This window comes from Trichechus manatus, unplaced genomic scaffold (genome assembly GCF_000243295.1).
Source record: "Trichechus manatus latirostris isolate Lorelei unplaced genomic scaffold, TriManLat1.0 scaffold00029, whole genome shotgun sequence".
Taxonomy (NCBI): domain Eukaryota; kingdom Metazoa; phylum Chordata; class Mammalia; order Sirenia; family Trichechidae; genus Trichechus; species Trichechus manatus.
In genome coordinates this window covers 16864464-16891409 of record NW_004443965.1, presented here as the reverse complement: position 1 = coordinate 16891409, position 26946 = coordinate 16864464, and the positions used below count along the sequence as shown (strand labels likewise).

Here is a 26946-nt window from a genome sequence, read left to right as displayed (position 1 = left end):
AGTAAAAGCCTGATTCACAGGGGTAGAAAGAAGCAGTGTGCTCTCACAGTATGGGGAGAGCAATTAGAGTCACATAACAATGTATGTATAAATTTTTGTATGGGAGACTAACTTGAAATGTAAACTTCATCTAAACTACAACAATAAAAAATAAAAAAAGAAAGTTGTCCATAATGGATCTCGATATTTTCTGCTCTTTTCTCACAAAGCTGCTTTTCCTACGTGTTTATGGTCCTAGTTATGGCACTATTTAGGACCCTGTGTGGTGCAAATCGTTTGTGCTCAACTACCTACCTAAAGGTTGGCAGTTTGAACTCACCCAGCATTATCGTGGAAGAAAGGCCTGGCAATCTGCTTCTGTAAAGATTACAGCCAAGAAAATCCTATGGAGCAGTTCTTCTCTGTAACACATGGAGTCACCATGGGTCAGAACTGAACTGATGGCAGTTGGTTTGGTTTTGGTTGGTATGGTACTATTTATGGTGGTTCATTGGTAGAATTCTTGTCTTCCATGAGAGAAACTTGGGATTGATTCCCAGCCAATGCATGTCATGTACAGCCACCACCCATTGGTCAGTGGAGGCTTGCATGTTGCTTTGATGCTGAACAGATATCAGTGGAGCTTCGAGACTAAGACAGACTAGGAAGAAAGGCCTGATGATCTACTTCTGAAAATCACCCAATGAAAATTTTATGTTCAATCCACATCTTATTATGAGAATGGCACAGGACCAGGTAGCATTTTATTCCATTTTGCCTGGTGTCGTCATGAGTTGGGGGCCAACTCGATGGCAGCTAATAACAACATGGCACTATTTACCCAGTCCCCTAAGCCAGAAACCTAAATTCCTTTCTCTGCTTTACCATTAACAGTTGATTACTAAGTCGTGCTAAGTGTGCTGTGTTTACAACCTTCTGAACTAGTGGTTCTCAAAGTGTGGTTCTTAGATCAGCAGCATTACCTGAAAACGTGTTAGAAATTTAAATGTTTAGGCCTCACTCTAGACCTAAATCAGAAACTCTGGAGATGGGGCCTTCAATCTGTGTTTTAATAAGCCCTCCAAGTGATTCTTTTTTTTTTTTTTTACATTTTTTTTTAATTGTACTTTAGATGAAGGTTTACAGACAAATTAGGTTCTCATTAAAGTTAGTACACATATTGTTTTATGAGATTGGTTAACAATGCTATGACACAACAATACTCTCCCTTCTCAACCTTGGGTTCCCTATTACTAGCTTTCCTGTCCCCTCTTGCCTTCTAGTCCTTGCCCCTGGACTGGTGTGCCCCTTTAGTCTCCTTTTGTTTTATGGGCCTGTTTAATCTTTGGCTGAAGGGTAAACCTTGGGAATGACTTCATTACTGAGCTAAAAGAGCATCCGGGGCCCATACTTTATCGGGGTTTCTCCGGTCTCTGTCAAGCAAATAAGTCTGGTCTTTTTTTTAGTTAGAATTTTGTTCTACATTTTTCTTCTGCTCTGTCTGGGACCCTCTATTGTGATCCATGTCAGAGCAGTCATTGGTGGTAGCCGGGCACCATCTCGTTGTACTGAACTCAGTCTGGTGGAGGCCATGTTAGTTGTGGTCTATTAGTCCTTTGGACTAATCTTTCCCTTGTGTCTTTAGTTTTCTTCATTTTCCCTTGTTCCCGAAGGCATGAGACCAGCAGAGTATTTTAGATGGCTGCTCACAACCTTTTAAGACCCCAGACACTACTCACTCAAGTAGAATGGAGAACGTTTTCTCTATAAACTGTTATGCCAATTGAGCTAGACATTCCCTGAGACCATGGTCCCCACAGCCCTCAGCCCAGTAATTTGGTCCCTCAGGGAGTTTGGATGTGTCCATGGAGCTTCCATGACCTTACCCTAACAACATTGTGCTGACTTCCCCAGAAATGTGTACTGTCTTACCCATCACCAAAGTTACCACTTATTGTCTATTTAGTGTTTTTCCACCCCCACCGCTCCCCTCCCTCATAAGCATCAAAGATTATTTCTTTTTGTGTGTAAACCTTTTCATGAGTTTTTATAGTAGTGGTCTCATACAATATTTATCCTTTTGTGATTGACTTATTTCACTCAGCATAACGCCCTCAAGGTTCATCCATGTTGTGAGATGCTTTGCAGATTCACCATCGTTCTTTATCATTGGGTAGTACTCCATTGCATGTACCTACCATAGTTTATCCATTCATCTATTAATGTGCATCTAGATTGTTTCCATCTTTTTGCTATTGTGAACAAAGGCACAACGAACATGGGTGTGCATATGTCTATTCGTGTGACGGCTCTTATTTCTCTAGGATATATTCTAGGAGTGGGATTGCTGGATCATATGGTATTTCTATTTCTAGCTTTCTAAGGAAGAGCCATATCATTTTTCAAAATGGTTTTACCATTTTGCATTCCCACCAGCAGTGCATAAGAGTTCCAATCTCCCTACAGCCTCTCCAACATTTGTTATTTTCTGTTTTTTTTTATTCGTGCCAGTAATGCCGGAGTGAAAGGGTATCTCATTGTGGTTTTGATTTGCATTTCTCTAATAGCTGGTGATCATGAGCATTTCCTCATGTGTCTGTAATCCTCTTGAATGTCTTCTTTGGTGAAGTGTCTGTTCATATCCTTTGCCCATTTTTTAATTAGATTATTGTCTTTTTGTTGTAGAGGTATTGGATTTTCCTGTAGATTTTAGAGATTAGACCTTTGTAGGATTTGTAATAGCCAAAATTTTTTTCCAAGTCTGTAGGTTGTCTTTTGACTCCTTTGGTGAAGTCTTTTGATGAATGTAAGTATTTAATTTTTAGAAGATCCCAGTTATCTAGCTTATCTTCTGGAGTTTGTATGTCGTTAGTTATGATTTGTATCCTGTTAATTCCGCATATTAGGGTCTCTAGCGTTGATCCTATTTTTTCTTCTATGATCTTTATAGTTTTTGGTTTAATATTTAGGTCTTTGATCCATTTTGATTTAGTTTATTTGTATGGGTCCTGTTTCATTTTTTTTTGCAGATGGACATCCAGTTTTGCCAGCCCCATTTGTTAAAAGACTGTCTTTTCCCCATTGATGGACTTTGGGCCCTTGTCAAAGATCAGGTGATCATAGGTGGATGGATTTACATCTAGGTTCTCAATTCTGTTCCATTGGTCAATGTGTCTGTCATTGTACCAGTACCAGGCTGTTTTGACTACTGTAGCTGGATAGTAGGTTCTGAGGTCAGATAGTGTGAGTCTTTCTAGTTTATTGTTCTTCTTCAATAGTGCTTTACTTATCCAGGGCTTCTTGCCTTTCCACATAGAGTTAATGATTAGTTTTTTCCATCTATTTAAAGAATGCTGTTGGTATTTGGATTGGGATTGCACTGTGTTTTTAGATTGCTTTGGGTAGAATTGTAATTTTCACAATGTTGATTCTACCTATCCATGAGCATGGTATGTTTTTCCATTTATGTGGATCTCTTTTGATTTCTTGCAGTAGTGTTTTGTAGTTTTCCTTGTATAGGTCTTTTACATCCCTAGTTAGATTTATTCCTAAGTGTTTTATGTTTTTAGGGGCTATTATAAATGGTATTGTTTTCCTGATTTGCTTTTTGTCCTTTTCTTTATTGGTGTATAGGAATCCAATGGATTTTTCAATATTTATCTTGTATCTTGCTACACTGCTGAATTTTTCTATTTGTTCCAGTAGTTTTCTCATAGAGTCTTTTGGGTTTTCTATATATAGTACCACATCATCTGCAAATAGGGATAGTTTTACTTCTTCCTTACCAAATTGGATGACTTTATTATTATTATTATTATCTGCCATATTACTCTAGCTAGGACTTCCAACACAATGTTAAATAGGAGTGCTGAGAAAGGACATCCTCATCTTGTTCCTGTTCTCAAGGGGAATGCTTTCAGCCTCTCTCCAGTAAGAATGATGTTGGCCATTGGTTTTGTATAGATGCTCTTTATTATCTTGAGGAATTTCCCTTCTATACCTATTTTATTGAGAGTTTTTATCAAGAATTGTTGTTGGACTTTGTCAAATGTCTTTTCTTCATCAATTGAGATGGTCATGTGATTCTTTTCTTTCCTTTTATTTATGTGGTGGATTACGTTGATTGATTTTCTAATGTTGAACCATTCTTGCATACCTGGTATGAATCCTACTTGGTCATGGTGTATTATTTTTTTTGATATGATGCTGAATTCTATTGGCTAGAATTTTGTTGAGAATTTTTGCATCTATATTCATGAGAGACATTGATCTGTAATTTTCTTTTTTTGTGGTGTCTTTGCCTGGTTTTGGTGTCAGGGTTATGCTGGCTTCATAGAATGAATTTGGAAGTATTGCTTCCTTTTCTATGTTCTGAAATAATTTGAGTAGTACTGGTGTAAGCTCTTCTCTGAATGTTTGGTAATATTGTCCAGTGAAGCCATCTGTGCCAGGGTTTTTTTTTGTTGGGAATTTTTTTTATAGCCTTTTCCATCTTTTCTCTTGTTATGCGTCTGTTCAGATTTCCAACATCAATTTGCGATAGTTTGGGTAGATAGTATGTTTCTAGAAATTTATTCATTTCCTCTAGATTTTCATATTTGTTGGAATATAGTTTTTCATAGTACTCTGTTATGATCCTTTTTATTTCTGTGGGGTCTGTTGTAATGTCCCCCATTTGATTTCTTATTTGGGTTATTTGCGTCCTCTTCTGTTTTCCTTTTGTCAGTTTGGCTAGTGGTTTGACGATTCTGTTGATTCTTTCAAAGAACCAACTTTTGGTTTTGTTGATTCTTTCTACTGTTTTTCTATTCTCTGTTTCATTTATTGCTGCTCTGACTTTCATTATTTCCTTTATTCTGGTGGCTGTAGTCTTCTTTTCCTGTTCTCTTTCTATTTGTTCGAGTTGTATAGTTAATGTTTTGATTTTGTCCCTTTCTTCTTTTTTGATGTGTGCATCTATTGCTATCAATTATCTTCTGAGGACTGCCTTTGCTGTTTCCCAAAGGTTTTGGTATGATGTGTTTTCATTCTCATTTGATTCTATGAATTTTTTGATTCCATCTCTGATTTCCTCTGTTACCCAGTGATTTTTAGCAGGGTGTTATTCAGTTTCTATGTAAGTGATTTTTTTCCCTTGTTCTTCCTGTTTTTAAATCCTACTTTGATGACGTTGTGATCAGAGAAGATACATTGTATTATCTCAGTGTTTTGGATTTTGCTGAGGGTTGCTTTGTGGCCTAAGATATAGTCTGTTCTGGAGAACGTTCCATGTGTGTTGGAAAAGAATGTGTACTTTGAAGCAGTTGGGTGTAACGTTCTATATATGTCTATGAGTTCAAGTTGGCTGACTGTGGCCTTTAGGTCTTCTGTATCCTTGCTGAGTTTCTTTCTAGATGTTCTGTTCTTTACCAAGAGTGGTGTGTTGAAGTCTCCTACTATTACTTGGGAACTGTCAGTTTCTCTTTTCAGTGCTATTAGAGTTTGTTTTATGTATTTTGGAGCCCTGTCATTGGGTGCGTTGATGTTTATTATGGTTATGTGTTCATTCTGGATCATCCCTTTAATCATGATATAGTGCCTTTCTTTGTCTTTTATGGTGGATTTTGTTTTAAAGTCTATTTTATCTGAGATTAGTGTTGGCACTCCTACTCTTTTTTGGTAGCTGTTTGACTGACATATTTTTTCCATCCTTTGATTTTTATTAAATTTATGTCTTTGTTTCTAAGGTGTGTCTCTTGTAGACAGTATATTGATGGATCTTGTTTTTTTATTCATTCTGTCACTGTCTGTCTCTTTATGGGTGCATTTAGGCCATTTATGTTCAGTGTAATTAGTGATAGGTGCGAGTTTATTGCTGTCATTTTGTAATGCTTTTTTTTTTTTTTTTTTTTTTGTGGTGCTGATGATGATTTCTTTGTTCCTCTTACTCTCCTGTGCTGAATTCCTTTTGTTTGTGGGTTTTTTATTTTATTTCTTTTGTTTTTATAAATTTTGTTTTTACTGAGACTTTACGTTTTTCTTTTCTATTTTGATGAGTATGTTTGTTAAATTTCTTTGTGGTTACCTTGAAATTTACCCTTATCTTCCTACGTTTGAACCAGTCTATTATTACTTGGTATCGTCTTGCCTTCCTCTTCATTAGAAAGTTCTATACCTACACCGTTTATTCCCACTTTTATTGTTCTGACATTGTTGTCATTTGCAGATTAACCTCTCTGTTTCCCTGTTGTAAATCTTTTGATTTTGAATTGTCCTTGAGAGTTCATTTCCTAGGTTGTTATCTGGCTGGTGCTACCTTGAGTCCTAGATTCAGGCTGTGGTCTGATGTTGCTTGTTCTCAGACTGAAGGGCTCCCTTCAATAATTCTTGTAAGTTTGGTTTGGTTTTTACATGTTCCCTCAATTTCTGTTTATCTGGAAATGTCCTAATTTCACCATCATATCTGAATGAGAGTTTTGCGGGATATATTATTCTTGCAATGTTTTATATTCATCATCCCTTTGACTTCTTGCCTGCGTGGTTTCTGCCTAATAATCAAGCTTAGTCTTATTGTTTCCCCCCTGTATGTGACTTTTCATTTTTCTTGAGCTCCTCTCAAGATTCTTTCGTCTTCTTTTTTTTTTTTGTGTGTGTGTGTGCGTGTGTGTGTGTGTGTGTGATTATGATATGCCTTGGTGATTTTCTTTTGGTGTCTATCCTATATGGGGTTCGTTAAGCTCCTTGGATGGTCAGCTTTTCATGCTTCTTGACATTAAGGAAGTTTTCTGTCATCAATACTTCAATGATCCTCTCTGTGTTTTCCATTTTCTCCCCCTGTTCTGGAACTCCGATCACTTGCAGATTTTTGCTTTTCATTGTATCCCAAATGGTTCTCAGGGTTTCTTCATTTTTCTTTGTTCTTTTTTCTGATTTTTCCTCAAAGTTGTATCCAAGTGTTTGTCTTCCATTTTGCTGATCCTGTCTTCCATTGTTTCAAACCTGTTCCTCAGACCTATGACACTGTCCCTTTCTGAACTCTTATTGCTTATCTTTTGGATTTCTAATTGTTGTTTTTGTATGATTTCTAGTTGTAAATTTATTTTTGCATTTTGTTCTTGTATTATTTTCCTGAATTTTTCCATTTTTTGTCTGCATTTTCTATGAATTTGTCTATTTTTCCTCACTTTTGTCTGATTTTTGTTTTAACTCTTGGATAGCTCTGAATATTAGTGATTTGAATTCCTATAAGGTAGTTCTAGTGCCTTTTCTTCTATTGGAATGTCATCCAATGTTTCATTTTGGACATCTACTGGAACCATCCTGTCTTGTTTTTTTATATGTTTTGATACTGTCTGCTGTCTTTGGGACATTTAGTAGTTATTTTCTTCGTTTATTGATTGTAGATGTTTGTTTCATCCTGCTTTTTTGTTGTATTTGGTTATGTCTGAGCAGATGGGCTGTGCATTCTTTGTTGTTTGCTCGTCTGTGGACATGATATTTTTCACCTCCTTGTCCAATGGGCAGGGCCAGTCGCTTCAGCTATGGTGCAGCAGAGCAGGTCTAGCTGAAGAGGAAGGTCTGGGATGGGTTGTTTGTGGAATGTACTGGGCCGACAAGGTGAGCTGTGGGTTAGTGCAGGGCAGTTTCCAATAGGCTGTGCCTGTGCTGCTTGGTAGTGCAATGTTCAGCACACGGTGCAGGTAAGCAGGAGGGAGAGGGAGGGGGAGGTTTTGATGTGTGGAGCTAGGTTGAGAATGGGAAAGAAGAGAGAGAGAAAAACAGGAGCCAAAAAAAAAAAAAAAATTCCTGAGTGAGCCTACCATTGGACTGGAGAGATGAGAAACTAAGAAATGGAGAAAAATAAAAAGGGGAAAAAATAAAATAAAAATTTAAAAAAATGCCTCCAGGGATCCCACCAGTGTGACTGTGCAGATCGGAGAAGCAGCACCCAAGCCACACAGTATAGCCCAGCTAGAAGGGGTGGAGATGATACACAGCGCCAGGTATTCAGGAGGCAGGAAAAGAAGATAAGTAGAAAGAGATGAAAAATCAAGAAATGAGGAAAAATAAAAAGGAAGAAGAATGGGAAAATAAACAATAGGAAAAAAAAGCCACCAGGGATCCCACCAGTGTGGCGCATGGACCAGGGAAGCAGTTCCCCAGCTGAGTGGCGCTTCACAGCCTGTCAAAAAGAAGCAAAGATGGCACATGGTGTCAGGTGTTTCAGAGAAAGGAGGGGGAGGAGGTGAGAGGCAGGGAAGAAACCAAAAGAGGCTGAAAAAAGCAACACCAGCAACAAAGAAATGGCACTGAAGAAGCTGGCTGGTGTGGGCAGGGCAAATCCACGCAGCATGGAACCCATGCCTCCCGTGCTGCAGCCTTGGCCCACTGGGAAGCATCAGATTGGCCCACCAGGAAGCTGTGAATTGGCCCACTGGCAACCTGAAAATTGGCCAGCTAGGAAGTGTCAAAGGCTGAGCAGCGGAAGGCAGAGTAAGGGGTGGGAAAGCATGTATTGCTGGTTACCGTGTGCTCTGTCTCCTGCTGGGATATCCATGAATCTGCTTTCCCATACTCCCTGTCCACCAGTCTCCAATGGGAGTCCAAGATGGTGGATCCATGCTGCATTAGCTGATAGGGGACCTCTGCTCCTAACTCTCCTTGCTCTCCATTCTCTGTCAGTTTCTTATTCCGTTCAGTGCTTTGTTGAGTTCTTTATTGCTTCATTTGATGCTTAGGGTTCCAAGATTAACATTTGTCTCTGTTTTACTTAGTTTTTCTGGTTTTTGCTGTAGAGGGACAGTGTGGTGCTTCTGTCTATAGCGCCATGTTGGTTCTGCCAGCCCCTCCAGGTGATTCTGATACACACTCAAGTTTGAGATCCACTGTTCTACATTAGTGGTTGTTAATCCTAGGGACCCATTTTTGGGCTTCAAGATAACCAAGAAGCACAGATAAGTGTACCCAAAACTGAGTGTGTGTCCATATATATTTTTCTGAGTGGATAGCTTTTGTTCCACTTGTCTTCACATGGATTCAATGAGTCCCAAATTTGAAACAATTCTTGTGTTCCTTTACTATCATTACTATGAGATGGAATGCATAAAAATCAATATCCTAGGTATTAGTGAGCTGAAATGGACTGGTATTGGCCATTTTGAATCGGACAATCATATGGTCTACTATGCCAGGAATGACAACATGAAGAAGAATAGTGTTGCATTCATTGTCAAAAAGAAAATTTCAAGATCTATCCTGAAGTACAACACTGTCAGTGATAGGATAATACCCATATGCTTACAAGAAAGACCAGTTAATAAGACTGTTATTCAAATCTACGGACCAACCACTAAGGCCAAAGATGAAGAAACTGAAGATTTTTTTATCAACTTCTGCAGTCTGAAATTGATCAAACATGCAATCAGGATGCATTGATAATTACTGGAGATTGGAATATGAAAGTTGGAAACAAAGAAGAAGGATCAGTATTTGGAAAATACAGCCTTGGTGATAGAAATGATGCCAGAGATCACATGATTGAATTTTGCAAGACCAACGACTTTTTCATTGCAAATACCTTTTTTCACCAACATAAACAGCAACTGTACAAGTGGACCTTGCCAGATGGAATACACAGAAATCAAGCTGACTACATCGTTGGAAAGAGACAATGGAAAAGCTCAATATTATCAGTCAGAACAAGGCCGGGGGCAGACTGCGGAACAGACCATCAATTGCTCATATGCAAGTTCAAGCTGAAACAGAAGAAAATTAGAACAAGTCCACAAGAGCCAAAGTACAACCTTGAGTATATCCCACCTGAATTTAGAGACCATCTCAAGAGTAGATTTGACACGTTGAACACTAATGACTGAAGACCAGATGAGTTGTGGAATGACATCAAGGACATCATACATGAAGAAAGCAAGAGGTCATTAAAAAGACAGGAAAGAAAGAAAAGACCAAAATGGATGTCAGAAGAGACTCTGAAACTTGGTCTTGAACATCTGTCGAGTAGCTAAAGCAAAAGAAAGAAATGATGAAGTAAAAGAACGGAACAGATGATTTCAAAGGGCAGCTCGAGAAGATAAAAGTATTATAATGACATGTGCAAAGAACTGGAGATAGAAAACTGAAAAGGAAGAACATGCTCAGCATTTCTCAAGCTGAAAGAACTGAAGAAAAAATTCAAGCCTCGAGTTGCAATATTGAAGGATTCCACGGGGAAAATATTAAATGATGCAGGAAGCATCAAAAGAAAATGGAAGGAATACACAGAGTCACTGTACCCAAAAGAATTGGTCAATGTTCAACCATTTCAGGAAGTAGCATTTGATTAGGAAGGAACCAATGGTACTGAAGGAAGAAGTCCAAGCTGCACTGAAGGCATTGGTGAAAACCAAGGCTCCAGGAATTGATGGAATACCAATGGAGATGTTTCAACAAATGGACTCAGTGCTGGAAGTGCTCACTCATCTATGCTAAGAAATTTGGGAAACTGCTGCCTGGCCAACCTACTGGAAGAGATCCATATTTATGCCCATTCCAAAGAAAGTGATCCAGCTGAATGTGGAAATTATCAAACAATGTCATTAATATCACACACATGTAAAATTTTGCCAAAGATCATTCAGAAGTGGCTTCAGCAGTATATCTACAGGGAACTCCTAGAAATTCAAGCCAGATTCAGGACAGGATCGTGGAACAAGCGATATCATTTCTGATGTCAGATGGATCCCTGGATGAAAGCAGAGAATACCAGAAAGATGTCTGTGTTTTATTGACTATGCAAAGGCATTCAACTGTGTGGATTATAACAAATTATGGATAATATTGCAAAGAATGGGAATTCCAGAACACTTAATTGTGCTCACGAGGAACCTGTACACAGATCAAGAGGCAGTCATTCAAACAGAACAAGGGGATACTGTTTGGTTTAAAGTCAGGAAAGGTGTGCATCAGGGTTGTATCCTTTCACCATACCTATTCAATCTGTATGCTGAGCAAATAATTCAAGAAGGTGGACTATGTGAAGAAGAACAGGGCATTAGGATTGAGGAAGACTCATTAACAACCTGCAGTATGCAGATGACACAACCTTGCTTGCTCAAAGTAAGAGGACTTGAAGAACTGACTGATGAAGATCAAAGACCACAGCCTTCAGTTTGGATTACACCTCAACATAAAGAAAACAAAATTATCACAACTGGACCAATAATCAACATCATGATAAGTGGAGAAAAAATTGAAGTTGTCATGGATTTCATTTTACTTGGATCCACAATCAACATCCATTGAAGCACAGTCAAGAAATCAAACAGCTCATTGCAGTGGGCAAATCTGCTGAAAAAGATCTCTCTAAAGTGTTGCGAAGCAAAACCATCACCTTGAAGACTAAGGTGTGCCTTACTCAAGCCATGGTGTTTTCAATTGCCTCATATACATGTGAAAGCTGGACGATGAACAAGTAAGCCCATAGAAGAATTGACGCCGTTGTATTGTGGTGTTGGAGAAAAATATTGAATATACCATGGACTGCCAAAATAACGAACAAATCTGTCTTGCAAGAGGTACAACCAGAATGCTCCTTAAAAGCAAAGATGGCAAGACTACGCCTCACATACTTTAGACATGTTATCAGGGGGGATCAGTTCCTGGGGAAGGGCATCATGCTTGGTAAAATAGAGGGTCAGCGAAAAACAGGAAGACCCTCAATGAGATGGATTGACACAGGGCTGCAACAATGGGCTCAAGCATAAGAATGATTGTGAGGGTGGGGCAGGATCAGGCAGTGTTTCATCCTGTTGTACACAGGATCGCTGTGAGTTGGAGCTGACTGGACGGCACCTAACAACAACAACAATAACAACATTACTATCACCACTTACCTTGGTTCAGGACCTTATCATAGTTTAGCTAGATTTCTGTAAATAATCTCCTACACAGTCCCTTTGCCTCCAGTCTCCAAACTCTTCAGTTCATCTCCATGTTGCTGCCAGAGTGATCTTTCCAAAGCCTGAATCTGATCATGGTCATTCTCCTGCCCAAAGATCTTCAACAGCTCCCATCAGTTTATTATAACCTCTTAGCATGACATACAGTACTCTTCATCAAGGCTTATTCTTCCACATACTTCTGTAGTCACTTTGTCTTTGAGCTAACAATAACAAACTTTGGATATTCTGGACCTCACTTAGCATTCCCATACCCTTCTGCCTTGGTACATTCTGCACACTCAGTCTGGAATGTCTTTCACCGTTTCTCCCTCTCTCTTTGCCTGACTAATTTTTATTTAACATTCAGCTCAACCATCATCTCTTTTGTGAAGTCTTTTGTTAGGGCAAAAGTGGCCCTCCTATGTGCTCCCAATTCTCCCTTGCTTACCCATATGGCAGCAGTTCTCAAATGTTTTGGTTTAAGATCCTTTATACTCTTAAAAATTATTGAGGATCCCAAGGAACTTTTACTTATTGTTGTTGTAAGGTGCCGTCAAGTCCTCTCTGACTCATGGCAACGTTACGTATAACAGAACAAAACATTGCCAGGTCCTGCACTATCTTCATGATCATTGGTATACTTGAGTCCATTGTTTGGATAGTGTGTCAATCCATCTCATTGAGAGTTTCCCTCATTTTTTCTGACCCTCTACTTTGCCAACCATGATGTCCTTTTCTAACGATTTCTCTTTCCTGATGACATGTCCAAAATAAGCAAACTGAAGTCTCGCCATCCTCACTTCTGTATTTACCATAATTGAAATTAAACTTAAAATTTTAAAAAATATTTTAAAATTTATTTTAAAATAACAATAAACTCATTTGTTAATATAAATGAATTATTTTTTATAACAAAACTACATTCTTGATAAAAATTTTTGAGAAGAGTGGCATTGTTTTACATTTTTCAAACCTCTTTAATGTCTGGTTTAATAGAAGATATCTGGATTCTCACATCTGTTTCTGCATTCAATCTGTTGTGATATGTGGTTTTTTGGGAAATATATGTAGAAAATCTGGTCTCATACGGATATGGAGTTGGAAAAGGGAAAAGTATTTTCATAGCTTTTCCAGGTAATTCTAGATACTCTTCTTTGATACTACACCAAGCTTGACAACTAGTTGTTTTTTAAAGTGTGTTTGCAACGTGGAATCTGAATCTGAAACCCTGTCAATGAACTTTTCATATTCTGCTACATTAAAATCCATCACTCTATATTGTATTTTGAATGAATCTTTTTGATTTTGTAACAGTATGCATTTGGACGTTTGGAAAATAGTTGCTCATTGATTTATGAGATTTTCTGAATGTTGACACATTCCATTATACAATGTCAAAAACCTTACATTTCTTAATATCATCAGTAATTTCAGAAAAGTCATTAAGTATTGGAAGTTGTCAAGCTCAAGGTGGCAGACACAAAGTTTAAAAAAACAATTGCATAAGCGCTTTTTCTGAAGACAGCCATCCCACCTGGTCATGTAGTAGAAGTACTTTGCATTTTGTCACAAATATTAAAAAGAGGAGTATACTAAAATGAAAATTTAATAAAATTAATGATTTTTACTTTTTTGTCAATGACATTGAGTGAAACTAGCTTATTTAATTTTTTTAATGTTTTTTTATACTGTGAGTGCATGGCACGGAATAGAAAATACAATGACTACTAGTGATTCCTGCTATGGTGCCAGCAGTTTTACCCACCATTGTTTTTACACCATCGACCCAAATGCCAACAAAGTGAAAAATGTCAATAAAGTCTTAATGTTATTACGAAAATCATTTTGACGTTGCAGGACCCCCAGAGTTCTGCAGACCGAACTTTGAGAACAGCAGCCCTATAGTCTCACATACCACTGTTAACTTGTTATCCGGTTGCAAATTCTATGTGGACTGTATGTAACCGTCTTTTACGTGCCCTTGGCTAACAGTGTCCGGTACATAACACTCAATAAATATTAATACCTGTGGGATGAGCAAATAAATTACAAGTTATAAACAACAAACGCATAGCCTTCATCTTAATGCCTCCTTCCTTAATTTAATCTGAATTTACACTTTTGTAAAAATTTCCCAGTTTTTTCACAATTAAGACGCCAGTCAGTTTTTTACGTGGTTGGGGGTGGAGAAGCAGCCTGTGTATAATAATGACTTGCAGGCCTGGTGGTTAAGCACTGGCCTGCTGACAGGTTCGCAGTTCAAACACACCTGTGTCTCCATGGGAGAAAGACCTGGTGATCTATTTCCCTGAAGATTACCCATTGCTCTACACTTGATTCCAACTTAAAGCAACCCTATTTAAGACAGAGTAGAACAACCCCATAAAGTTTCCAAGGCTGTAAATATTTAGGGTAGCTGGCTGGTCGACCTATCTGCAGGGCTTCAAACCAGTTCATTCCGGTTCAAACCCCTGCTGAGAACTTGCATCTCTATCAGCTTTCCAAGGGATGATAATGTTGCTGGGTAGGGACCAATTCTGAGACTTACTAGTAGAGCAGTGGTTCTCAAAATGTATTATACATAAGAATCACCTGGGGATTTTGTTAAACGGTAGATTCTGATTCAGTGTATCTGGGGTGGAATGCTAATTTTCACCAGGGGTTCCAACCAGAACCAACCAGTTGGAAGCCTTGCCTTTGGGTTAGCAGCCAAGCCCTTAGTGACAGTGCCCCAAGGATTACCCCTACTAAGGATTATAGCCAAGAAAACCTTATGGGGCAGTTCTACTTTGTCACATGAGGATACTATGAGTCCTAATCCACTTGATAGCACCCAACAACAGAGTTTGGTCAAGTATTTATCTGTGATGCTCGAAAGCCATTCCTCTTTCACACACCAGCGGGCGGCTAGGTTTCCCAGTCCAACCGAGAGTAAACACTGGAAAGAGCTGGGTCTCCCGGTTGATAAGAGCACAAGAATTTGATGAATTTCAGGGCCAGGAAATCGATAAAAATCCTGGCGGGGAAAGTAGGGGCAAGACCCACGGCCCCAAGGATCCTGGAACCCGAGTCCAGCGCTGCGCGAGAGCCACGGGGTTGCCGGGGCGACGCTTCCGGCCGGCGCGAGCAGCCCCGGGGAGCAGAAGAGTTGTGAAACGGGTGGCTAGACCTGCCCGGCGCTGTGAATTCGCCAGCGGGAGCGCGCTCGCGGCCGCACGTTCTCCGCTTTCCCGGCTCCGTCGCTGACGCGTCGTAGACGTTGGGGAGCGGGAAGGCAGCGACAGCGGGATCGGGATGAACAGCGGCGGAGGCTTCAGTTTGGGCTTGGGCTTCGGCCTCACCCCTACGGCAGTGATTCAGGTGACGAATCTGTCGTCGGCGGTGACTAGCGAGCAGATGCGGACGCTTTTTTCCTTCCTGGGAGAAATCGAGGAGCTGCGACTCTACCCCCCGGAGTAAGTGTTCGAGCTCGGCTGGGGGATGGGCGTAGGCGCAATAGAGACCTCAGGATCCAAGGCTTGGAGGAGAGCGCGGACGGGGGCGCGCGGTGCTCGACACGTGACCGCCGGGCTTACCTTAGTGCCCATATTTGATTCGGGCACCATGGTCAGGCGCCCACCGGTCCTACTCTCCTTGTTAGTCGGATTTTGGGGGTTAACCTCTACACGGAGCACTTACAAACGATTTAGAGAGGTTGCTTTTTTCGTGCCTCTGGGACTTGTCGTGGTCGCTGCCCTGCCTTTGGATTCTCTGTTCTTTTTTTTTTTTTTTCCCGAACTTAAGATGGCCGCAGGTGGGCCTAGAATAGCCCTCATGGCGAACGCCTGATAGCGTCTTTGCAATGTGAAAATCGCGCGGACTGCGCTTGAGTAACTGTCCAGTTGTTAGGACATTAGTGTCAGGCTGTTATCGCTGACTAGAAAGCCTGCAGTTGATGACAAGGTGAATCAGCTATATTTGTTTCCTAGGGAGGTGTTCAGACACTGAGCATTTTTCTGGTTTATCCGATCCCATCCATGTTCTTGAAGATAATGTCTAGTCGCCCTTTTGGCAACAGATTAAATTTTCCTTCTGTAAGGTCGCACTGCCCAAGACTTTCAGAGAAAGTATTAGTCGGTGCACGATTATCCCTACTGTATACTTTTAAAGTCCAGATTTCGGCTGGCATTCACAGGCCGCGGCCACTTAGCGATTAGTGTACAGTATTTTGATTTCCCTTGTACAATATTACCTACTCCTAAAACTTGTAAGGGATTTGGGGGGGGGGTTCACATTCCTACATGCATATACATCTTTTTTTTTTTAAGGTAGACCCTAGAATCTCAAAATCCTCCATATTTTTTTTCATTTAAGTTAAAATTCGTTAAAGGGAGGGGTAGTAGCTGCCAAGTTGTTTCTTTTTGAAAAATTTACATTTGGTTTATTTCATAGTGTACCTATTTTAGGTTCTAGACCTATTTTTCATTAATATTCTATCAGTAAGTATAAAACAGCGTTGGGCTGCTAATCGAAAGGTCGGTGGTTCGAACCCACCGGCCGCTCTGCTGGAGACAGATGTGGCAGTCGGCTTCCGTGAAGTTTTACAGCCTTGGAAACCCTATTGGGCAGTTGTACTCTGTCTTACAGCGTCACCGTTAGTCGGAATCGACTCGAGGGTAACAGGTTTGGTTTATAGGGTCGCTGTGAGTGGGAATCGACTTGATGGCAGTGGGTTTTTGGTACTGGATAGATACTGCTAAAAGTTGGTGTTTGCGTTTTTAAATTTTATTTTTTAATTTTTTCTTTTCAACTTTTTGTTTTGAAATATTTCAGATGTATAGGAAGTTGGAAGAATAACACATTAAATACTAATATTTCCTTTTCTGGCTTTCATCGGTTGTTTGCTTGCATTTTGTTTGTATACACACTCTTCCCCATCTTTTTGAAAGTGGTAGCAGACACTATGACTTTTTTTTTCTTTTTTTATTGTATTTTAGATGGAGATTTACAGAGCAGACTAGTTTCTTATTAAACAGTTAATACACATATTTTGTGACATTGGTTGCCACCCCCATGACATGTCAACACTCCCGTTCTCGACCTTGGGTTCCCTTTTACCAGCTTTCCTGTCCCCTCCTGCCTTCTTGTCCTTGCTCCTGGGCTGGTGTGCCCCTTTAATCTGGTTTTGTTTTATGGGCCTGTCTAATCTTTGGCTGAAGGGTGAACCTCAGGAGTGACTTCAGCACTGAGTTGAAAGGGAGTCTGGGGGCCATACTCTTGGGGTTTCTCCAGTCTCTGTCAGACCATTAAGGCCGGTCTTTTTTTTTTGGTGAGTTAGGATTTTGTTCTACATTTTTCTCCAGCTATGTCTGGGACCCTTTATTGTGATCCCTGTCAGAACAGTCGGTGGTGGTAGCCGGGTACTATCTGGTTGTACTGGCGACATTATGACTCTTAATTCCCAAACACTTAAGCAGGTATTTCTTAAGAAATTGTCTACATAACCACAGTAGTAGTATCATATCCAAGAAATTTAACATTGGAAAATATATATATGTTCACATTGAAATTTCCGAATTATTCTAATAGTTTTTTCTTTTGATTTTTGATCCAGAATATAATTAGAGATCACACACTGCATTTAGTTATCTTCTTTAATCTAGAATAGCTCCCTGTCACCTTTTTTTGGTCTTTCTTGACTGACTTTTTTTTTTTTTTTTTTTTAATGGTACTTTAGATGAAGGTTTACAGAACAAACTAGCTTGTCATTAAACAGTTAGCACACATATTGTTTTGTGACATTGGTTAACAACCCCACGACTTGTCAACCCTCTGCCTTCTCGACCTTGGGTTCCCTGTTACCAGCTTTCCTGTCCCCTCCTGCCTTCTAGTCCTTGTCCCTGGGCTGTTGTGCCCCTTTAGTCTTGTTTCGTTTTATGGGCCTGTCTAAACTTTGGCTGAAGGGTGGATCTCGGGAGTGACTTCGTTACTGAGCTAAAAGGGTGTCCGGGGTCATACTCTCAGGGTTTCTCCAGTCTCTGTCAGGCCAGTAAGTCTGGCCTTTTTTTGTGAGTTAGAATTTTGTTCTGCATTTTTCTTCAGCTCTGTGTGGGACCCTCTATTGTGATCCCTGTCAGAGCAGTCTTGACGTTGACATTTTGTTTGTTTTTTTGTAATTGAACATAGTATGGGTTTACTAAATTATTGCTTTATGATTAGATTCAGGTAATACGTTTTTGTCAAGAATACTGCATACATCCTAACTGGTTAACTATGGCATATAAAGCTTTTGCTATCTTATTTAACCTTCAGAAAGGCTTTCTGCCATCTTTTAAAGCACTTAGAAAATTTTTTAATAATTGAGAAGTATTTGAAAGAGGGTTGTATCCTGCAAGAATTGAAATCAGCAAAATATTTTGTACATGAAGCTTTCTAAATTAACCTTGTTTTCAAGGTTGTGGTAAGGTATCTCATAGGTAGAAGAAATATATCCCAGTATTTTCTTCATGGCCAGCATAGTACCACTTACATGGTTGAAACCTGGATTTGGGGGGCATTATGTTGGCGGTTATTGACACTTAGTAGTGGGCTAGTTTTTGAAATCAAGTGTTACTGGAGTTGAAAAGTCAAAGAAAAAGTACTGCTCTTAAACATATGGTTCACTAAACTTTAGTGTGCCACAACTGCAATACGTATAGCAAAATTGTGACAAAAATATATAGGCCACGCAAAGTTCTGTACCAGTTTTTCCACAAGTGCAATACTAGAGTGTTATCCTTATTTTTCAGCAATATTGGCATGCTTCATTAAGAGGCTTTCTGCTTTGTAATGAAGCTGTCATTATCTGGTCCTTATATGAAAGATGTGTTTGCAGATTTGGGCTAAAATGGATGAAAATGCAGTAGTAGTAGTCATATTGAGGCTATAGATAATTTTACGCTTTCATATAAGCAGTGTTTTATGAATAATTTCAGATACTGATTAGAAATTCATTTGTTTTAAATTTGGAAACATTTCATTAAAATGTGAGATATGTTTCTCATTTAAAATTTTAAGCTTTCAGTTGCTAATATGAAAAATTCAAATTTTAAATTTTAATTCTTTTGGTATGAGGCAGTGATTCAATGACATTTTAGTTTTTAAACATTAGGAATATGAGTAAACATTTATTGTAAACATTAAGAATTCTTGTTTGTAGTTTGTCAGCCTTTTTGGTACTGCCAGATGCAAAGTATCCAGAATTATTTTAAGTTTTGCCCAGTAACTGAATCTCATAGTTCATGAAAATCTTTTTACAGAAGAAATCTTTGTTTTTTTGGTAAAATTTTCATTGAGACACAACTTCCATACAGAAAAGCGTACAGATAAGTGTATAGCTTGATGGCTTTTTACAAAGTGAACATACACATGTAAACGGCACTCAGATCACTATTATCTGAACCCTAGAAGTTCGCCTGTGTCCGTTTTGAAGTCACTAATCCAAAAAGGATAATCGTTTCTGTGCTTATAATGCCATTCATTTTGCCTGTGTTGTTTTTTTGTTTGCTGGTTTTCTTCACTTCATTTGTCTTCCAAAGGACTAAGAAAGGTAAAATAGGTCAACTACTTAGTATTTAAATTTAGTTAAAAATTAATATAACCAATATAGCCACTTTATGAAAAACAGAAAAAGAAGCATACCACCTGTGATCTTACCACCTTACCAAAACCTCTCCTTATTTCCATGTATTCCCTCTGGTCTTTTTCATTTATGTTTAATATAGTGTAATCATAGGATTCATATACCATGATTGTAAACTTTTTTAACATGTAATAAGCATTTTTCGTATTGCTGTATTTTGTTTGTAGTAATTATATTTAAAGACTGTGATATGTCTTAAGTGTGTTGTTTGTTTTTGAAATTCTGTTGTTGGATATTTTGCTTGTTTTTATTTTTTGGTATTACAAATCAGTGGATGTTAGCTAGAAGCACTTGGGAATGGATATTTTTGATTCTTAACAGTGGTTGGAGGGCCTACTGGCATTTAGTGGGTTAGGTCAGGAATTGATGAGCGAGTCTTACACAAGGAAGAATTGTGCCATCCAAAGTACCACTGGAGCCTCGCTGAGAAAGCCTGTTACAAATAATCTGTTAATTAGTATATTCCTACATAACACTATATTCGTTCTCTGTGCTTTTGATTATATCTTTTTTAATAGATTCTCAAAGGACGTATGTAATATAGTAAAAAGTCTTGGACATACTATCAAATTGCTTTTTAAAAAGATTGTACAGTGTCATCACCATGTTTAATGAAAAACAGGATAACCACTTAGGGTCCAGGAAATTAAAGTGATGCTCAAAAAGTTGGTTCTGTGATTTCTGCATTTACACTCAGTATGGAATTCTGATTTTTTTTTTTTGGGTGGGGGGACTTTTATAAAAGTACATATATAAACTAACAAAAGTTGATTCAACAAATGAATCAAAATCTGCTATGTTTTGTTACTGCCTTTTTCTGTAGAGTCATGCAGTTAGCCCAAATGAAATATGTACCCCCCCCTTTTAAAAATTAAAACTGTAGGTAAGAATTACATTTTAAAATAATTCCATTTAATTTAAAAAAGTAAATATCTAATAGTTTAGACATACTGGAGAGAAAAATCTAAATGTAAAATTTGGAAATACTGATTTTGAGATAAATACACAGTTGTCTACTGAGATAGTTACCTATATTTAGTTTTGCCATTTTGTCATATTTTAGTCTGTAATGTTCATTATGAAGAAGTGTTATTTCCTCTTTTGAAAAGTTCAAATGTTTGCATTTTTATAAAGTAATTATAAGTTGATATGTTTAGGAAGGAAATTGGGAGGTAAAGATGAAGAAAATTGCTTAAAACATGGAATAATATAGCCATGCGTAGTATCATTACTCCCATGATAATGCTGTTTAGAACAGAACATCATTTTTCAACCAATTCTTGTGATTCTCAAATCTTAATGGCATGGCATGTCTTAACACGTAGTTGATTTACAAACCAGGCTCAGATTTCCTATTCCTGTGGGTGTTTTAGATTTGAAAAGAAGTGAGTTTCAACTGGGGGCATTTGGAAATATGTTTTTAGTTTTCAGCAGTGAGTATCAAAGTTTCCATTTTTTCACAAAAGCATCTGTCAGTTTAGGCAATGCATCTTTAATAGTGGCTTGTCAGACTCTTGGGGACTTCAGAGCTAAAAGAGAGTATTATTGTAATTGCTAGGGCGTTGGTAGCTCATTGTAATCCTCGAATTTTTTTTTTTTTTTTTTGGTGCGAAGGACAAAAACAGCGCTACTCAGTCTAGCTCAAGAAAAGACATTATTTATTGAGAAGACAGAGACTGTCCTAAATTGAATGATAAAGACTGTAGTACAGCCCGGCCTCATGGGAACTGGGACTGGAACTAGAAAGGTACCCGCAACCAAGGTGACTGTTTTCTCTCAGAGGCCTTATTGTCAGCCTAGTTTGTTTCTGTATATCTGCTCTGTTTCTCTGCAGATGTACTCTTTACCCCCCTTATGTGGCATCTGGCCCAAGTTCTGACTCTTAAGTGACTGCTTCCTAGCCTAGCAGAGAGAATCTGATTGTTCCAAGCTCACTTGTTCAAGTTTGGCCACCCAAATTATACCAAAAGGTTGGAGATTTGAGTCTACACCTTGAAGAAAAGTCTGGTGGTCTACTTCCTGCAAAAAAATCATCTATTGAAAACCCTATGGAGCACAGTTCTACTCAGACACACATGGAGTCGCCATGAGTTGGAGTTCACGTTTATGACACCTGTTTTTTTTTGGATGGGGAGGAGTCAAGCCAGTGAAGTGGGCCCTTGTGCCAGGTGGCTAATCACTTGTAGGGGTTTCACATAAGTAAACTGTAATAAGACCTGTGCTGAATCTATATGGAATCTCTCGGTAGCACATGTAGGAAGGGCACCTAATTAACTTTGGTATGTTGAGATGGCTTTCCAGAAGACTTGGAAACTTGAGCCTTTAAGTAAAGAAGGAGTTACCATTCCAAAAGGGAGTTAGAGAGGACATTGTAGCTGCATGGAACAACATGTACAAAAACCCAGATGTGCAGGATGTCTTCTGGGAATCACAAGTATTTATATGCCTGGATTTTTGTTTGCATTTAGGTGATAAGGCTGGAACAGAGGTGCTTTTGAGGAAATTTAAGCAGAAGAATGACATGAAATTTAGGGTTTAGAAAGATCACTCTGGCAGTTTTGTGAAAGACCATGAGATTGAGGACTGTTTGGTTTAGAGCCATTTTAGTAATCCAGGTGAGAAATGATGACGGCCTGAATTAAGGCATTGGTAATGGGAATGATGAAAGAACTAATATGACAGATATTTGGGAAGTAGTAGTTTGAGTAGGTTTTAATGACAAGTTAGATGAGGAAGAGAGAAAGGTCAGGGATGATAGATCAGTCAGGATGAGCTGGGTTTTTCTTTGGAAACAGACAGCTCCCTATTCTTGGCATATTGACAGAACAGAAGATTATTTTTTCTTATACTACCTGGTTAGAGTAAGTTGGAGGGAGTGGGGGACTCTATTGTGGTTAGTCACTCTGGGATGAACCTTGCTGTTGAATGTTGCTAGTCACTGTAGCAAAAGAAAAGAGTCAAGCAGTGGCTCTTTTTTTTTTTTTAATTGTATTTTAAGTGGAAGTTTATAATTCAGGTTAGTCTCTCATAGAGAAGCTTATACATATATTGTTATGTGACCGTAATTGCTCTCCCCATACTGTGACAGCATAGTCATCCTTTCCACCACTGATTTCCCGTGTCTATTCAACTAGCTTCTGACCCTCTCTGCCTTCTCATCTCACCACCAGAGAGGAGCTGCCCATTTAGTTTCATGTATCTACTTGAGCTAAGAAGCACACTCTTTACGAGTATCATTTTATGTCCCGTAGTCCAGTCTAATCTTTGGAGAGTTGGCCTTGGGAATGGTTTTAGTTCTGGGTTGAGAGAGAGTCCAGGGGCCGTGCTTTCTGGGGTTCCTCCAGTCTCAGACTATTAAGTCTGGTCTTTTTACTAGAAGTTGAATTCTACACCTCACTTTTCTCCTGCTCCATCAGGGAGTCTCTGTTGTGTTCCCTGTCAGGGCGGTCATTGGTGGTAGCCGGGCACCATCTAATTCTTCTGGTCACCGGCTGATGCAGTCTCTGGTTTATGTGGCCCTTTCTGTCTCTTGGGCTAATATTTTCCTTGTGACTTTGGTGTTCTTCATTCTCCTTTGCTCCAGGTGGGTTGGGACCAGTTGATACATCTTAGATGGCTGCTCGCTAGCTTTAAAGACCCCAGACGCCAGTCACCAAAGTAGGTTGCAGAACATTTTCTTAATAAGCTTTGTTATGCCAGTTGACCTAGATATCCCCCGAAAGCATGGTCCCCTGACCCCTACCCCTGCTACTCTGTCCCTCGAAGTTTTTGGTTGTATTCAGGAAATTTCTTAGCTTTGGTTTAGTCCAGTTGTGCTGACTTCCTCTGTAGTGTGTGTTGTCCTTCCCTTAACCTAAAATAATTCTTCTCTACTATCTAGTCAGTGAATAATCTTCTCCCTCCCTCCCCACCCTCGTAACCACCAAAGAATGTTTTTTTATGTGTTTAAACGTTTTGAGTTCTTATAATAGTGGTGGTCTTATACAATATTTGTCCTTTTGTGACTGACTAAATTCACTCAGCATAATGCCTTCCAGATTCCTCCATAAGATGTTTCACGGATTCATTGTTGTTCTTTACTGTTGTGTAGTATTCCATTGTGTGAATATACCGTAATTTGTTTATCCATTTGTCCGTTGATGGGCACTTAGGTTGTTTCCATCTTTTTGCTGTTGTGAACAGTGCAAGCAGTGGCTCTTAAAGCTACTGCCCAATAATGACAAATTTAAAGTCTGCTCATATTAAATTGGCAAAAACAAGTTACATGGCCACCTAACTTTAAGGAACCGGGAAATGGGATTTTATTACATTCCCAGAAGCAGACTTGGAAGTATTTGGTGAATAGCATTAGTGACTATCACAACTAGTGACTCCCAGGTTTCTGACTTTTGGGTAATTTGATGGTGTCTATAACTGAAATATGAAGTGTAGGACAAAGGGCAGGATTGGTGAGGAAAAGGGATGAAGAATTTTATTTTGGGCTTAATAAGTTAAGAGTTGGGCTCCTGTGACAATCGAGGTGTAATATTCCAGCAGATGCTTAGATCTGAGTGAGAGCCTGGAGCTTAGGAGAATTCTAAATGGCAAATTTGGTAATGTAAAGGTGGTGAGTTAAATCTGGATGTGGATGTATTTGCCTGAGTGACAGTACATAAAGTGCTTTGATTTAGATGTTGAGTAAGGGGGGATTGTGGTGAAGACTGGGGTGAAACTTGAATTGGGTGACTTTAGGCAGAAGGGAAGTTGGGTTGGTTAAAAAAGAGGTATAGTTTTATTTTTTTGCAATTTTATTTAGCCTTACTAGATATGTGAAGAATAATACAACTAGTTTCAAGCTCTAAATATAAATTTATTTTTGTTTTATTTTTTTCATAGTGTTTGGTTAATATTATAAATATGTATTTTGACCACTATTAATGTGGTTATTCTACATCGTTTAAAGATGGATTTGTTTCTGTATGCTGTGGGGTTATCGGGAAAGATTTTTAAATTAAAAAAATTGCTAATATTTGTAGAATTACTTATCAAATAGTACATTGTAATGGTTTTAAAAGTCTTGATCAATGAAATGGTTAAGGTTACATGGGAATAAAGTTAGGTTATTAGACTTTAAATTCCTTCTTTGCCTTTACTAGTTAGTTCTGGGGCTGTAGTCAACTTCCTTTACTTCTGTTTTGTAAACTAACTTATAGTATTGTCGTATATGTTATTTTTCAATATGAAAAAGCATTTTTTTAAATTGTACTTTAGATGAAGGTTTACAGAACAAACTAGCTTTCATTAAACAGTACACATACCGTTTTATGACACTGATTAACAATTACACGACATGTCAACACTCCCTTCTCGACCTTGGATTCCCTATTACCAGCTTTCCTGTCCCATTCTGCCTTCTAATTGTTGCTCCTGGGTTGATATGCCACTTTAGTCTCATTTTATTTTATGGGCTTGTCTAATCTTTGGATGAAGGGTGAACCTCAAGAGTGACTTCATTACTGAGCTAAAAGGGTGTCCAGGGGCCATAGTCTCGGGGATTCTCCAGTCTCTGTCAGGTGAGTAAGTCCAATGTTTTTTTTTCTGTGAGTTAGAATTTTGTTCTACATTTTTCTCCAGCTCTGTTTGGGACTCTCTGTTTGTGAGCCCTGTCAGAGCAGTCAGTGATGGTAGCTGGGCACTATCTCATTGTACTGGACTCAATCTGATGGAGGCCGTGTTGTGGTCCATTAATCCTTTGGACTAATCTTTCCCTTGTGTCTTTAGTTTTCTTCATTCTTCCTTGCTCCTGAAGAGGTCAGACCAGTGGATTATCTTAGATGGCCGCTTACAGGCTTTTAAGACCGTAGATGCTGCTCACCAAAGTACAATGTAGAACATTTTCTTTATAAACTGTGTTATGCCAGTTGAGCTAGATATTCCCCAAGACTGTAGTTCGCACAGCCCTCAGCTCAGCAGTTTGGTCCCTCAGGGAGTTTGGATGTGTCTGTGGAGCTTCCGGAAATCCTGGTGGCATAGTGGTTATAAGAGTTTGGCTGCTAACCAAAAGATCGGCAGTTCGAATCCAGCAGGAACTCCTTGGAAGCCTAATGGAGCAGTTTTACTCTGTCCTATAGGGTTGCTGTTCGGCTGCTAACCAAACGATCGGCAGTTCGAATCCAGCAGGAACTCCTTGGAAGCCTAATGGAGCAGTTTTACTCTGTCCTATAGGGTTGCTATAAGTCAGGATCAACTCGATGGCAGTGAGTTTGGTTTTATGGTTTTATGGAGCTTCCATGACCTTGCCTTGTACAAGTTGTGGTGGCTTCCCCAGAATTGTGTACTGTCTTACCCGTCACCAAAGTTACCACTTACAGTCTTATTTAGTGTTTTTCCATTCCCACCTCTACTCTTCCTCAAAAACCATCAAATATTGTTTATTTTTGTGTGTAAACCTTTTCATTAGTTTTTATGGTAATGGTCTCATACAGTATTTGTGCTTTTGTGATTGACTTATTTCACTCAGCATAATGCTCTCCACATTCATCCGTGTTAATGAGATGCTTCGCAGATTCATCATTGTTCTTTATTATTTTGCAGTAGTCCATTGTGTGTACATACTATAGTTTATCCATTCATTTGTTGATGGGCATCTAGATTGTTTCCATCTTTGCTATTGTGAACAGTGTTGTAATGAACAAGGGTGTGCATGTCTGTGGGACGACTCTTAGTTCTCTAGGATATATTCCTAGGACTGGGATTGCTGGGTTATATGGTATTTCTGTTTCTAATTTTCTAAGGAAGTGTCATATTGTTTTCCAAAATGGTTCTACCATTTTGCATTCCCACCAGCAGTGCATAAGAGTTCCAATCTCCCCGCAGCCTCTCCAACATTTATTATTTTCTGTTTTTTTTTTCTTTCTTTTTTTTAAATTTTATGCCAGTAATACTGGGGTGAGGTGGTATCTTATTGTAGTTTTGATTTGCATTTCTCTAATGGCTAGTGATCACAAGCATTTTCTCATGTGTACGTTAGCTGCTTTAATGTTGTCTTTGGTGAAATGTGTGTTCATTTTCTTTACCTGTTTTTTAATTGGATTATTTGCCTTTTTGTTGTACAGGTGCTAGATTTTCCTGTAGATTTTAGAGATTAGCTCTTTTTCACATTTGTTATTAGCCAAATTTTTTTCCTGAGACTATAGTTTCTCTTTTACTCTTTTGGTGAAGTCTTTTGATGAGCTTAAGTGTTTAATATTTAGAAGATCTCAGTTATCTAGTTTATGTTTTAGAGGTTATGTGTTGTTGGTTATGGTTTGTATCCTGTTAATGCTGTGTATTAGCGCCTCTAGCGTTGATCCTATTTTTTTTCTATGAACTTTATATTTTTTGGCTTTATATTTAGGTTTTTTTTTTTTTTTT

The 26946-nt window shown here is 38.8% G+C and overlaps 1 protein-coding gene across 5 annotated transcripts in view; it reads left to right on the top strand.

Annotated features, from left to right (window-relative positions):
• The first annotated feature begins 15043 nt into the window (after positions 1–15043).
• SREK1 (splicing regulatory glutamic acid and lysine rich protein 1) overlaps positions 15044–26946 on the top strand; it is a 53261-nt gene continuing 41358 nt past the window's right edge. The window contains exons 1-2 of one of the 5 annotated variants that reach the window (XM_023729579.1): positions 15240–15349; positions 21169–21316. Coding sequence is in view for 2 of the 5 variants with exons in the window: in XM_023729577.1 (XP_023585345.1) it covers positions 15189–15349 (161 nt within the window). In the remaining 3 variants the exon portion in view is untranslated. Of the gene's footprint in view, positions 15350–21168; positions 21317–26946 lie in introns of all 5 variants that reach the window. The other 4 variants (XR_002823750.1, XM_023729577.1, XM_004391447.2 and 1 more) reach the window with 4 other exon arrangements.